Source organism: Cetorhinus maximus, chromosome 2 (genome assembly GCF_964194155.1).
Source record: "Cetorhinus maximus chromosome 2, sCetMax3.hap1.1, whole genome shotgun sequence".
In the NCBI taxonomy this organism is placed as follows: Eukaryota; Metazoa; Chordata; class Chondrichthyes; order Lamniformes; family Cetorhinidae; genus Cetorhinus; species Cetorhinus maximus.
The window spans coordinates 120805782-120820101 of record NC_135880.1 but is presented as its reverse complement, the minus strand read 5'-3'; the positions used below and the strand labels follow the sequence as shown (position 1 = coordinate 120820101).

Below are 14320 nucleotides of genomic sequence, written 5' to 3'. Positions count from 1 at the left end.
AATGTAGGTTAGTAGCACCTCAGCTAGAAGTATAAACACATCTCTCAAAGGAAGATGTTGCCATCTAAGCTAGCTGTCCTATATGTAATTAAGGAGTTTCAAATGATAAAGGTATTCAATAGGATAGATACAAAGAAACAATTTCCTCTGGTGGAGGAATCCAGAACAAGAGGGACAGATCTTAAGTTTAGAGCTAAACTATTTAGAAGTGAGGTCAGTAAGCACATTTACGCACAAAAGCTAGTGTAAATCTGGAACATGTCCCCCTAAAAGGTTCTGGATAATGGGTTAAATGAAGTTTTCAAGATTGAGATTGACATGTTTTTCATTAGATAACATTGTGAAGGAATATGCAACAGAAGCCAGTAAATGGATTTGTGGCACAGACCGTCCATGATCTAACTGAATGATAGTTAGACATGTGGGGCTGAGTGATCTATTATTGCCCCTATGGTCAAAGGCGGTGCACTCGCTGCAATTCCAGCAAAATAAGAAAGGGCCCAATGATAAGCTGGGATCTGGATACACTGGGCCCATTTCAGACACTGGGTCGCCTGCCCACCACCACTTGCATTAGAGGTATGAAACAAGTAAACTTCTGGCCTCTCAGGCAGTGAGGGGAGAATCTGTGGCTGCTGTTGCCAAAAAATGAGTGGCATATGGTCAGCACCTCTGGAGATTTTTTCTCAGCTGACAGTGGGCTGGATCTTGCTGTAAAAATAATGCATGTTAAGACTAACACTATTATCAATAAGCAAGCTGGTCAGAAAGTTCAGATGATTGAGAGGTATATTATGGGCAGGATTTTCAGCTCAGTGTGTGGTCGCACGCCTGAGCGTGAAATAGCACGCAATGATGTCAGGTGAGCATCCCAGCGTTATTACGCACTCACGCGATATTTCAGTCAGCGGGTGCACGCGAGAGTCTGCAGTGTGCCCGCCGACAATTAAGAGGCCTATTAAGGCCCTTAAGCTGGTAATTAAGTTGAATTTTGCGCTGCCCGTCAAACCTTACAGTTGGTGGGCGGGTGAATAGGCCAGGCGGCCTTGCATTTTTCGCGAAACCTTATCCATGGGCGGGATGAGGTTTCTGTAATTAAATTTAAGAAAATAAAAATGTTTGGGCAGAATTTTAATAATCACCATGTAAATGTGCGTGAGTCTGCTGAGCAGACATCTTTTCTGGATTTTTAACATCTTTAATTTTACTTTAAAATATCTTCAGCTCCCTGAGGTGGCTCTGTGCCTTCAGGGAGCTTTCAGTGAGCGCACCCCTGCGCATGCGCAAACTTACAGATTTTGAATTGAAACATATTTTAAGAATCAGCAAAGAAAGACTAAAAAGATAATGAAGAGGCAGAAAACAGAGTGTGAGAGGAAGCTAGCAAGTAATATGAAAACAGATAGCAAAAGTTTCTACAAGTATTTGAATAGGAAAAGTGTAGCTAAAGCTGGTTTTAGTCCTCTAGAGGATGAGTCTGGGGAATTGATAATGGAAAACAAGGAAATGGCAGAGGCGTCGAACAGGTATTTGTGTCTGTCTTCATGGTAGAGGACTTAGAAAACTTCCCAAAGATTTTTGAAAGTCAAAAGGTAATAGGGAGAGATGAACTTAATGCAATCACCATCACCAGGGAAATGGTGCTAGGAAAACTATTAGACTTAAAGGCTGACGAGTCCTCAGAAGTGGATAGCCTGCATCCCTGGGGTCTTAAAAGAAGTGGAAACACAGATAGTAGATGCATTGGTTATAATCTTCCAAAATTCCTTATATTCTGGTAAGGTTCCAGCGCATTAGAAAATAGCTAATGTAACAACTTTATTCAAGAAAGGAGGGAAGCAGAAAGCGGGAAACTATAGGCCGGTTAGCTTAACATAGGTTAGAGGGAAAGTGCTAGAATCCAATATTAAGGAGGCTATAGCAGGATACTTAGATAATTGTGTTTTGATCAGGCAGAGCCAACATGGCTATGTGAAAGGGAAATTCTGTTTAACTGATCTGTTAGAATTTTTTGACAAAGTAACATTCAAGATGGATAAAGGGGAACTGGTAGATGTGGTGTAGTTGGGTTTACAAAAGGCATTTGATAAGGTACCACATCAAGGGTTACTACACAAAATTAGAGCACAAGGGCAAGAATTTTCTCCCCATTGCGGGGGTTGTGCGGGGGCGGACGCCCCGCCCTTTTATGTGTGTGGGCCAATTAAGGCCCACCCAGCATGACGCGTGCCTGGAAGTGCTGAGTGTTCCCTGTGCGGGCGGTGGGGGCAGGATGCCTGAGTCGAGGTGTGCGCTCTTTCGATTAAAGGTAAAAAAATTTTAAGGCCATGTCTCATCATGTGAAACTGTCACATGAGCTGGGACATGTCCATTAATTTTATTTTAAAATTTTCAAACACTTTAAAAATGTTCATGAAACCTCATCCCGCCCGTGGATGAGGTTCCATGAAAAATGCGAAGGCCTCCTGGGCTCTTCATCTGCCCGCCAACTTTAAGGTTGGATGTGCAGCTCAGGTCAATGATTTAATTGATTCTTAAATGGCCTTAATCGGCCTTTGACAGTTTGGTAGGTGCGCAGCCGACCTGGGTGCGCGCCCGCTGAACTGAAAATCTAAATGACGTGCCGTGACGTTGGGACACATGCCTGACGTCGCTGCGCGTCATTTTATGCATTGGTGAGCGGGCCCCGCCCCTGCTCGCCGAGCCGAAGATTCTGCCCATGGTGTAGGGGGTATCATACTGGCATGGATAAAGGATTGGTTGGCTAACAGGAAGCAGAGAGTAGGGATAAATGGGTCTATTTCGGATTGGCAAGTGTAACTAGTGAAGTGCCACAGGGATTAGTGCTGGGTCCTCAACTATTTACAATCTATATCAATGACCTAGATGAAGGGACCAAATGTATGGTAACTAAATTTGCTGATGACACCAAGATAGGTAGGAAAGTAATTTGTGAAGAGGAGGTAGAGAGTCTGCAAAGGAATATAGGCAGGTTAAGTGAGTGGCAAAAATTTGGCAGATGGAGTATAACATGTGTAAATGTGAACTTGTTCACTTTGGCAGGAAGAATACAAAAGCAGTATACAATTTAAACGGAGAAAGATTGCAGAACTCGGTGGTACCGAGGGATCCAGGTGTTCTGGTACATGAATCAGCAAAAGTTAGCATGCAGGTCCCACAAGCGATTAGGAAGGCAAATGGAATGTTGGCATTTGTTGTAAGAGGAATAGAACATAAAAGTAGGGAAGTATTACTGCAGCTGTACAGGGCCTTGGTCAGACCACACGTGGAATACTGTGTGCAGTTTTGGTCTCTTTGTTTAAAAAAAGATATAATTGCTTTAGAAGCAGTTCAGAGAAGGCTCACTAGACTCATTCCTGGGATTAAGGGGTTATTTTATAAGGGAAGGTTGAACAGGTTGGACATATACCCACTGGAGTTTAGAAGAATGAGGGGTGATCGTATTGAAACATATAAAATCCTGAGGGAACTCGATAGGGTGGATACCCAGAGGATGTTTCCTCTTGTCGGGGAGTCTAAAACTAGGGAACAGAGTTTAAAAATAAGAGGTCTCTCTTTTAAGGCAGAGTTGAGGAGAAACTTTTTCTCCCAAAGGGTCGTTGTTTTGTGGAATTCTCTTCCCCAGAAAGTAGTGGGGCCTGGGTCTTTAAAATTTATTCAAGGCAGAGTTAGACAGGTTTTTGTTAGGCAAGGGAGTCAAGAGTTATGGGGGGGTGGGGGACAGGCGGGTGCAGACAGGCAACCACAACCAGATCAGCCACGACCTTAATGCAGACTCAAAGGGCCAAATAGCCGGCTCCTATGTTCTGACATGAAGCAGGCGCACTCTTTAAAGGCACTCCCAAAAATTAGACAGCCCGGGAATGCAGCTGGGAATCCCAGAATCGGGAACTGCCCACCAATTTTAAAGGGCTCCCGAGTCAAGTTGACTCAGTGAAAACCCAGGCCAAAGTTCTAGACAAATCATACCATAGTATGTGTGGCATAATGATGAAAAAAATATAAGTAGTTTCCAATTTTGGAAACTTTTACAATGCAGTATCGTATATGCACTGCACTTTTAAGATAGGGCTGACAAAAGTGGCAAACTAAATATATCTAAGTTTACTTTATATTAAGTGGGTGGGAAAAGACTGGAATGAGTGGAGGTCCCTGATATGTCCTCTCCCTCTATTGCTGCACTTTGAAGATGTTACTATCACTATCCTGGGCCTACTGTCTACTAGGCGGTACCAAGGAGTGCTGACAATGGATGGATGGGAGGGTATGGGATGGGATGCAGGCCCTACGTTCACACCAGCAGGTAGGGAAGCAAAGACAGCAGTTGTCCCGGTGAAGGCAACAGGAAGGGAAGTGGAGTTGGGTGGGAAGGGGAGAATAGTGGCAGGCCTCAACACACCCACCACTTTCCTGCCATTTCTGCTGTTGACCTGTCCAAAACCAGGTAGAATAAAGGAAGAAAATTCAGGAAGAGCAATATACTGCAGATGTTCGAAATCTGAAGCAAAGCAGAAAATGATAGAAACCCTCAGCAGGTCAGGCAGCATCTATGGAGAAAGGAAAAGCGCTAGGTTAGGACTTCACATCAATCAATCTTCATCATGGTGTGTTGAGGCCTGCCACTATCCTCCCCTTTCCATCCAACTTCACTTCCTTTCCTGTTGCCCTCACCGGCATATCTGCTGTCTTCTGCTTCCCTATCTGCCGCATGTAAATGTTGGTAGTGGCACAGAGCCTGTGTTCCATTCCACTAGCCTCCCAACCGTTCATTGTCAACACTCCTTGGTAGAGAGCAGGCACAGCTTAGTAACAGGCTTGAAGCCTTGGGCTGAATTTTACTAAGATGGCAGAAGTTGCATCGCTGGGGCTGAAAATGGAAGGCAACTTGCCCCAGCCAGCATGGATGCTGGGGAGGTATGTTGCTGGTGGAAGCCACTTAATTGGCTGCCACCAGGACCACCATCCAATTAAAGATGTGGCTGCCATGGGGGCACGAGGAGCTCCTCCATGGGCCATGGAGTGCCAAGAAAAAAGAGGGACCTCCCTCCCTAGAGCCCAGTTGGCAGTCGCCAGGTTTTGCTGGGCTGTGTTCCCACATGGCAGCACCCCCACCCCCCAGTGTGGGCAAGTAGCCCTTAATTGGCTCAAATGGCGTCCTGTTGGCAGTCAATTTGTCAACTTTACCGCTGCTGGCAAAAGGGCATGGCAGCAGGAAGACACAGCACCCCCCATGCATTCCCACGCCATTTTGCCAGCCTTGCTGCCTCCAAGCATGTTGCAAAGGGCTGGTAAAATTCAGGCCCTTGTTCTTTTCTTTTCCACATGTTGCCTGATCAGAAGAAAATTCAGCTCAGTCTGAGCTGCCTAACTCACAGTCAGAAAGTTGATCTGTTTGCTTAGAAATCAGCTTGTAAAACATAGAGATTTGACAGTTACTGGTAACATAAAATTTAACTTTAAAGTGAGAATGAGAGCCTTTTGAAGTGGAAAACATCTTTACACTAAATGTATACGGAGATACTTGTAGAGTCAGGTGCATATACCAGAAAATTGTGACTGCCCCGCAAACTTGGAAAATTGGCTGTGTTGAGTTAGGTACACAGCTCTTGATGGTCAACTGTGAATGCTGCACTCTGCTGCTCCCTCTGTGCATACCCTACTTCTTTTCATTTCACAAGTGAATATTCACTTGTGCATACTAGATCTGGGTATCAGTTGCAATGCAGCACAGAACTTCAGCTTGTATTTCCCACTGAACTGCTAGCTGAAAAACGGCTTAAAATAACAGCTTTAATGGAAGAAGGAAGTTTGTCAGTGCTGTTGTAAAGTCGGGGAGATGGTCCTTGGTATGTGGGAGAGTGTATGTATATTGGGTGGGGGAGAGGAGGAGGGTTTATTGAGAGAACAAGAATAATCAGGAGCTTTAGAAATTACGTATCACTCATTTTCTTACAAATTAAACTGGTCTATTCCAATTAGTGTCAACTGCTGTGTGGGAGAGAGGTAAACTTCCCAGACTCTCATTACCTTTATTGACAGGGAGCTCTGATCCACAGTCAGTTACAAAGTGCCCTTTGTGCTGTTTACCTTCACAGGATTGATTTTAAGTTCCAGAGAGGTGAAAAGAAGGAACCCAGCCATTTTTGGCACTTTGTCAAGGACCTGCAATTCCTTTCAAATTATAGCAACTAACACAAACATAAGTATTGTGGAGCAGTGCAGCCAGCTCTTGAAAGATTAAAACTCTTCAGCTGTGAAAAAATATAATCTTATTCTAATTGAATTGCGTCACCTAATCTCTGCCATGACAATATAACCTGAATTCATTTTGTGCCATTTACCTTTGTATTTTAACTTCTGCTTCAGACCCAAGCATAATATATCTATCTCCTTTTCTGTAAAATTTTGAACAGTTTTTGTGCTGTTCTCTCTTTTTTCTCTCCCTTTTTCTCAAATGGATTTATCATCTCTTCCCTCAGTTAGTTTGCAATACCCCTACCCCACCTCCTCCCCGATCCCGACCCCAACACATCACCTCCTCAGCTTTCCTCCCTACTGCCACTGTGGCAGGCTTGAATTCTCCTTGAACAATCCCACAGCTACCCTCTAACGCTCCAATCATCTTTTGTGGTATCTATCACTGTCCCCTTAAAAGCTGTGATTGCTAACTGCCCACCTCTTTGCCACTGTGTAAACTGGGTCTTGTCCTCAGTTGTCTCTTTCCCAGCTTACTCAGTGGAGTGTGGCTTTATCAGCAAATCACATCTAGGTCTCTCCTGTTCCTCTGACACCATTCCCTCCTTTTGAGCATCTTACACCCTTAAACACCTCTTGCTCGTCCTTCAACATCATCATTGTTCACTCTCCTCTAAACCACAATTTGATTTTCTCAATCAGGTATTCTCTCTTCTTTCTTCTCTCATCACTTTACATTGATCGACTCTTCATCCTAGATGATCTAAATTTCTTTCCCAGCTCCCTTGACCTCTCATGCAAATTCATTGCTCTCCTCTCCTCTCTAAGCTTCTGTCTGCATCTAAACTCTTTCACCAGATTCACAGCCACCTTTTTAACCTCACCATATCCATTTCTACTCTCAGGAGGTCTCAATCACTGACACTCTGATTACATTCTCGCAATTGTCATCACTCACATCTCTTCACTTTCATTCAACTGCATTTCCTTCTGAATTCACCGTGGAAAAAAACTCTCCCAGCCACTTATAACCACACTCTCAAACTCCTCACTGGATAACCTTTGGACTTCCATTCCCAATGGAGGGAACTGTTGATTTGCTCAGCCATTCACACAGCATCAGATTTAATGCCATATCCCCAGCTAAACTTTCACTGTTTCCCATTCTGGTTTTACCCTTGGGAACTGTTCCAATTTTTTCTCCTTCAAGCCCAAGGGGAGCAAGTGTACTTGGTTCTCAACTGGCTTATCCATTCATTGCCTGATCTGGCTGCATCACATCATGCTGTACTGTGCCCTGTTCTCCTCTGTCAAAACAGAGAGATCCATTGGGGAGCAGGGATAACCCCCAGTTTCCTTTGTCGACTACCAACAACCTCCTTAAACCCCTCTCCCCTGATTCCTTTCATGTTCCTCTCTAACAAGTATGTAAAGCTCATTGATTGATCCAGGAAATAGAGACAGAGACCACTTGTAAATCTGCCTCTGCTGCTACAATGCCTCACTTTGTTTGCTGCAGCCTCACAGAAGGCTCACTTAAGTCTGTATATTATGTCCCATCTCTTCATAATTTTAAACACCCCTATTAATTCACCCTGTCATCCTGCTGGGGCTCATGAAAACAGCCCTAATTTTTAAAGTTTTCCCTGTTTATACTTCATCATAGCAGGTAGCATCTGAGTAAATCTCTGTTGTATCATCTCTATTGCCTCAAAAAACTTGCAATGACTCCACCCTTCTCCCAGGTCACCGTCTGATATGGAACCAGACCACTTGCAATCTTGGCATCCCATTTGACTGAGACGTGCTTCCAAAATCATATCTACATCACCACAACCATCTACTTCTAACTCTGTAATATAACCTGTTTCTGCCCCAAATAAGCTTATTTGCTGCTGAAACCCTCAGTCATGCCTTTATTAACCCTTGACTTGACTATTCCAATGGTGTCTTGGCTGGAGTTACATCTTCCACTCCTCAACTTGAACTCATCCAAAACACTGCTCCCATATCCATTCACACATCACCCCTGTGCCTGTTGACTACATGGGTTCCCATTCTGACAAAGCCTTGATTTTAAAATTCTCATTTAAATCCCTCCATGACCTTGTCTCTCCCTATCTCTGTAACCTCCTCTGTGCTTCTCCAGTTCTGGCCTCTTGCTTATCCCCCAATTTTTAATCACTCCATCATTAGCGGACATACTTTAGTTAGCTACCTGGAATCTGGACTTCGAATTTCCCTCAGTGGCCTCTCTACTCCTGTAAGATATTCTTTAAAACATACCTCTTTGACCAAGCTTTGACCAATCTGTCTTCCTATCTCCTTATTGGCTTGGTATCAAATTTTGTTTGATAACATTTTAGGACATTTTACTCTGTCAAAGATGTTATATGAATGCAAGTTGTTGTTGATATATTTGTAGAATATTTCATTGTTATTTTAAATATCTTTTGAGATTCCCTCTTCCACATCCTCTCTTGACCTTTCTTTCCTTATTTTCTAGTATTTTTGTTGCTCTTATCACACCTGAAGGTTCCATATGCCCTCTTATTCAATGTTTGTTTCTAATCTCTTTATTGCCAGAACATCCTGGAAATTGAAGTCATCTCACCGTTGACCTACAATCCTGTGCCAATTTCTCTTTCTACTTTTCTTTAGCTATCCCAGTGCTCACCTTTCTAAATTTTTTGTTTTTACTCATTCATGGGATGTGGGCTTCGCTGGCTGGGCCAGCATTTATTGCCCATCCCTAGTTGCCCTTGAGAAGGTGGTGGTGAGCTGCCTTCTTAAACCGCAGCAGTCCATGTGGTGTTGGTACACCCACAGTGCTGTTAGGAAGGGAGTTCTAGGATTTTGACCCAGCGACAGTGAAGGAACGGCGATATATTTCCAAGTCAGGATGGCGGGTGTCTTGGAGGGGAACTTCCAGGTGGTGGTGTTCCCATCTATCTGTTGCCCTTGATCTTCTAGGTGGTAGTGGTCGTGGGTTTGGAAGGTGCTGTCTAAGGAGCCTTGGTGAATTCCTGCAGTGCATCTTGTAGATGGTACACACTGCTGCTACTGTGCATCGGTGGTGGGTGGAGTGAATGTTTGTGGATGGAGTGCCAATCAAGCAGGCTGTTTTGTCCTGGATGGTGTTACGCTTCTTCAGTGTTGTAGAAGCTGCACTCATCCAGGCAAGTGGGGAGCATTCCATCACTCCTGAGTTGTGCCTTGTAGATGGTGGACAGGCGTAGGGGAGTCAGGTGGCGAGTTACTCGTCGCATGATTCCTAGCCCCTGACCTGCTCTTGTAGCCACAGTATTTATATGGCTAGTCCAGTTCAGTTTCTGGTCAATGGTAACCCCCAGGATGTTGATAATGGGGGATTCAGTGATGGTAAAGCCATTGAACATCAAGGGGCGCTGGTTGGATTCTCTCTTGTTGGAGATGGTCATTGCCTAACACTTGTGTGGCCCGAATGTTACTTGCCACTTGTCAGCCCATGCTTGGATATTGTCCAGGTCTTGCTGCATTTGGACATGGACTGCTACAGTATCTGAGGAGTCGCAAATGGTGCTGAACATTGTGCAATCTTCAGCGAACATTCCCACTTCTGACCTTATGATGGAAGGAAGGTCATTGATGAAGCAGCTGAAGATGGTTGGGCCTAGGATACTAGAGTGGTACCACGGCCAAGTGGTCTAAGGTGCTGGACCTAGGCTCTAGTCTCTATGGAGGTGTGGGTTTGAATCTGCTGCCAGGAGTTTCAGACAGCCCATTTCTAAAATCTGATCTATTCTAAGCTGGTACCTTTATTTTGAACTTTTACCATTTTCATTTGGACCTTAAGTCTGTCTTTCTATTAACAGTTCCCATTTTGCCTTATGTGGACAGAGCCTGTGCAAAGCTCACACCAAGGTTAATGCGTAAGAGGTGGCAGGAACCTGTCAGAGATCATCACTTTGTGACTTAATGTATCTCTAGCCCAGCTTACATTGTGTGAACAAGAATATTCATGTTGCCTGCTTGATTATGAGAAGTGGAGTCCATCCTGGTTTATGGTTCCGACGACAGTCGGTAAATCTTTTTATAAATTGGTAGACTTAGACTTTTTTGTGTTTCTTATTGTGTACAATTTGTTCTTTCCCTTCTTGATGTTGATGTGTTCAGCATTTATGTTTTTCTTTCCAATATTCCAGCATTCGTTGGTGTTCTTTTTACCAATATTAATTGTGAATAAATTTTGATTAGAAAATTTCAGGACTCCAAATTGATCGATAGTTCTGGAGGATCCTGTTCCTCTTAAAATCTGATATGTAGTTTAATCTACTATTCATGTAAGTTGGACTTACCTATGCACTCAGTGCCTGAGGGAGTTGCTCGGAATCCTTCACTGCAGTCACATCTGTAACTGCCAACAATGTTTATACAGCGTCCATTTTCACAGATGCCTGGCTTGCTCCAGCACTCATTGTCATCTAGAATTGGGCAAGATTCAAAGCAAATTTTTAAAAAAAAAATCAGACTTATAACAAAACTATTTTGATTCCTTCAACATTTCCTGTTATAGTGAATTTTTCTGAGAGTCAGTCTTCGGAAGATTTCCTTGCATTGATTCACCAAATGACATAATCTAACCCAGGTATCATGTCCTTTGCAGTTAGTCAAAAAGGTCTTACCCACACAACCATCGCCATCAGGTCTGCGGACCATTCCAGGTGGGCAGATACACATGAAGGTACCAATCAGATTTTTGCACATCATGCCTCTGGATTCACAGTCTTGGAGCTCCTGAGCACATTCATCGAGGTCTGTGATGAAACAAGGTGATGGAAAGCGGATTCACAAAATAAAGCAAATTCCAGATTTTGGGTGATTGTTAAAAAAAAATTGATTAAAAAATACAAAATAAAGTGAAAAAAAAAACTGTACATTTCTAAGTCACCACCATTTTTGCTGTCTGGTGCTGAAGCCAGCAAATTATATTCACAGTCAAAAGCAGAAAAAGATAGCACAGTGTAACAATGTTGTTTGGTTTCTCGAGGGGCACATGGCTTTAATAGACTAGAGTCCTGGGGGCTTGATCCGTTCACATCTTTGTTGATGTATTGATAAAATGAGTAGATGGAAATCCCCATTATTCATGGAAATATTGTGAGTGGAGCATTACATTTAGGTGAGGATTAGATTTGGTTCCCACTTAAGCTAGGTTATAAATGCTAGGTTAGAGCATAAAAACAAACAAAAATGTAGACGCTGTTAGGAATAGGCAAAGACCGTTTGTCTTGTTGAGCCTGTCTTTTTTTGATGCATCAGTTCACCCTAACTATTTTCTCATCATATACCTCAATCACTTATCTCTGCAGAAATGCATGCAATTGTATGTTAAACTCATTTGCACTGTTCATTTCAATGGCCTTCTTGTAACTTTCCACAGCTGTATTGGGTGAGAAAATTTTCCTCCTTTCCTTCTTACTGCTAATTTATAACTTCTGACTTGTGGTGCTTGAATATTAACCATGGTGATGAAAATTTACCAGGATGAACTCTTGTCAATGCCCTGCATAATCTTGTAAACTTCAATTATGTCAGCTCAAAGCCTCTTTTCCAAAGTAAACAACTTCCTTAACCTCTTTGCCTTTTGTACAATCCTGATATATCAAACCATCTTTTACCTTGGCACTGCACTCTCTCTACAGCAATAATATGCTTCCTATGATTAGATGATCAGAATGGATAAATATAAGATAATCTGCATTGATAAACAACACTGTAATTTGTCGAGTTCCAATCACATAAACCCTTGGTGGTCATATCTTGTGTGAGTCTTACACTTTTCAACTTCCAGACTGTTAGAGCTCTGTTCTCTGTCATTTGTCCTTACCTCTGCACATCTTCCTGTCTTCCCTCAAAGTGTAACCAGCAGGACATGTACATTCATAGGAACCAAAGGTGTTAATGCAGCGGAATGCACATAGAAGTGGGTTCAGGGCACATTCATTTATGTCTGAATAGAAAAGAAAAAACAAATTATAAATCAGGGCTCCTCCAAAGCATTTTATTTTTTCAATTACTGCTATGATGGATTCACACCTTACAGAATTACTAATTGTTCCATCTATATCCAAAGTAACTGTCAGAAAACAACAAATGACTAATAATTGTAATGAATTGTAATTGTAATGAAATTGCATTTCCCATGTTGTGTCTCTGCTGCAGGTAGACTGGTTAAGAGTAATTCAGCAATTTTAAATCCCTTTTACATTAAAAGAGCGCAGTGGACAGCATATGCAGATTTTTCCTTAAACTGAATTATGCTCCCTTCTGACTCTCTTGTTTATCAAAAATCTACCTAACTCAGCCTTGAATAAATTCAATGACCCAGCCTCCACTGTTTTCTGGGGAGGAGAATTCCACAGGCTAACTATCTTCTGAGAGAGAACAAAAAAATCTCCTCAGCTCCCTCTTATAAGGGAGATCTCTTATTTTTAAACTGTGTCCCCTACTTCTAGTCTCCCCCACAAGAGGAAACATCCTCCCGGTATCCACCCTATCAAGTCCCCTCAGGATCTTATGTGTTTCAATAAGATCACCTCTCATTCTTCTAAAGCCCAGTGTGTATAGGCCCAACTTATTTAACCTTTCTTTGTAAGATAAGTCCTTCATCTCAGGAATGAGTTGAGTGAACCCTCCCTGAACTGCTTTTAATGCAATTATATCCTCTTTAAAATAAGGAGGCCAAAACTAGACAAAGTACGTACCTGCAAATCTGCCACCATGCCCCTTATTACAGAAGTTACAAGGGTCCCAAGTCTTGCATTGAATCATAGAATGGTTACAGCACAGATAGAGGCCATTTGGCATGTCATGTCCATGCCAGCTCTCTGGAAGAGCAACTCACCTAGTCCTAGTTCTACTCCCCTGCCCCTTCCCTGTAGCTATGCAATTTTTTTTGCTTCAGTTAATTATCCAATTCTCTTCTGAAGGCCTTGATTGAATCTGCCTCCAGCACACTCTCAGGCAGAGCATTTCTGATCTTAACCATGCATTGCACAAAAAAGATTTTCCTCATGTCACTGTTCCTTCATTTGCCAATCATGTTAAATCTGTACCCTCTGGTTCTCAATTCTTCCACCAATGGGAAGTTTCTCCCTTTCTACTCTGTCCAGGTCCCTCATGATTTTAAGATCCCCGCCAAATCTCCTCTTAATCTTCTCTTCTCCAAGGAGAAGGGCCCCAGATTCCCCAATCTATCCATGTCGCTAAACTCCCTCATCCCTGGTACTGTTCTCATGAATCTTTTCTGCACCCTCTCTAATGCCTTCACATTCTTCTTGAAGTGTGGTGTCTAGAAGTGGATGCAATGCCCAACTGAGGCTGAACCAAGGTTTCAGACAGGTTCAACATAACTTCCTTGCTTTTGTAATCTATGCCCTGATTCATAAAATCCAGGATCCTGTATGCTTTCTTAGCCACTTTCTCAACCTGCCCTGTCACCCTCATGATCTGTGCACATATAGCCCCAGGTTGCTCTGCTCCTGCACCCCCTTTAGAAGTGTACCCTTTATTTTGTATGGCCTCTCCCCCTTTGTCATACAAAATGGATCACTCCACACTTCTCTGCATTAAATTTCATCTGCCACTTGTTCACCCATTCCACCAACCTGTCTAAGTCCTCCTAAAGTTTACCACTATCCTCTTCACAGTTCACAATACTTGCATCTTTTATATCATCTGCAAATTTTGAAATTGTGCCCTGTACACCAAAGTCTTGGGCCTGAATTTTTGCTCTCACCTCGGGAGTGCAGAGCCTGAGGAATTCCAGGCTCCACGAACCAGACTCCAGAAAAAGTGCCCTGGATGGTTTGATTTTCATTCTGGGGTTGGGGGGAGGAGGGGAGGGGGTGGTGAAATGGGGGTCTGAATTGCCGGCCCTGGAAACAGTGTGGAGGCAACACTGTGCTGCCAAGTGAGGAGGTGGGCCGAGTGAAAAAGGCTACCTCAGTGCTCCGGCACTGTGAGAAAAAGAATAAAAACGGCCTTTCAGCTTTCACCCCTCAAAGCCCCTCACCCCTCCCCACATTCCTCATGCCCAATCCATGCCAACCCAAGGCACCTC

General features: G+C 43.2%; 1 protein-coding gene across 1 annotated transcript in view; it reads right to left on the bottom strand.

The window, feature by feature from the left end:
• The window catches only part of fbn2 (fibrillin 2), a 401654-nt gene that overhangs the window by 43759 nt on the left and 343575 nt on the right, over positions 1–14320 (bottom strand). Inside the window, exons 54-56 of the mRNA XM_078568999.1 lie at positions 12086–12208; positions 10881–11012; positions 10554–10679 (exon numbers count right to left, since the gene is read on the bottom strand). Of these exons, the coding sequence (XP_078425125.1) occupies positions 10554–10679; positions 10881–11012; positions 12086–12208 (381 nt within the window). The remainder of the gene's footprint in view (positions 1–10553; positions 10680–10880; positions 11013–12085; positions 12209–14320) is intronic.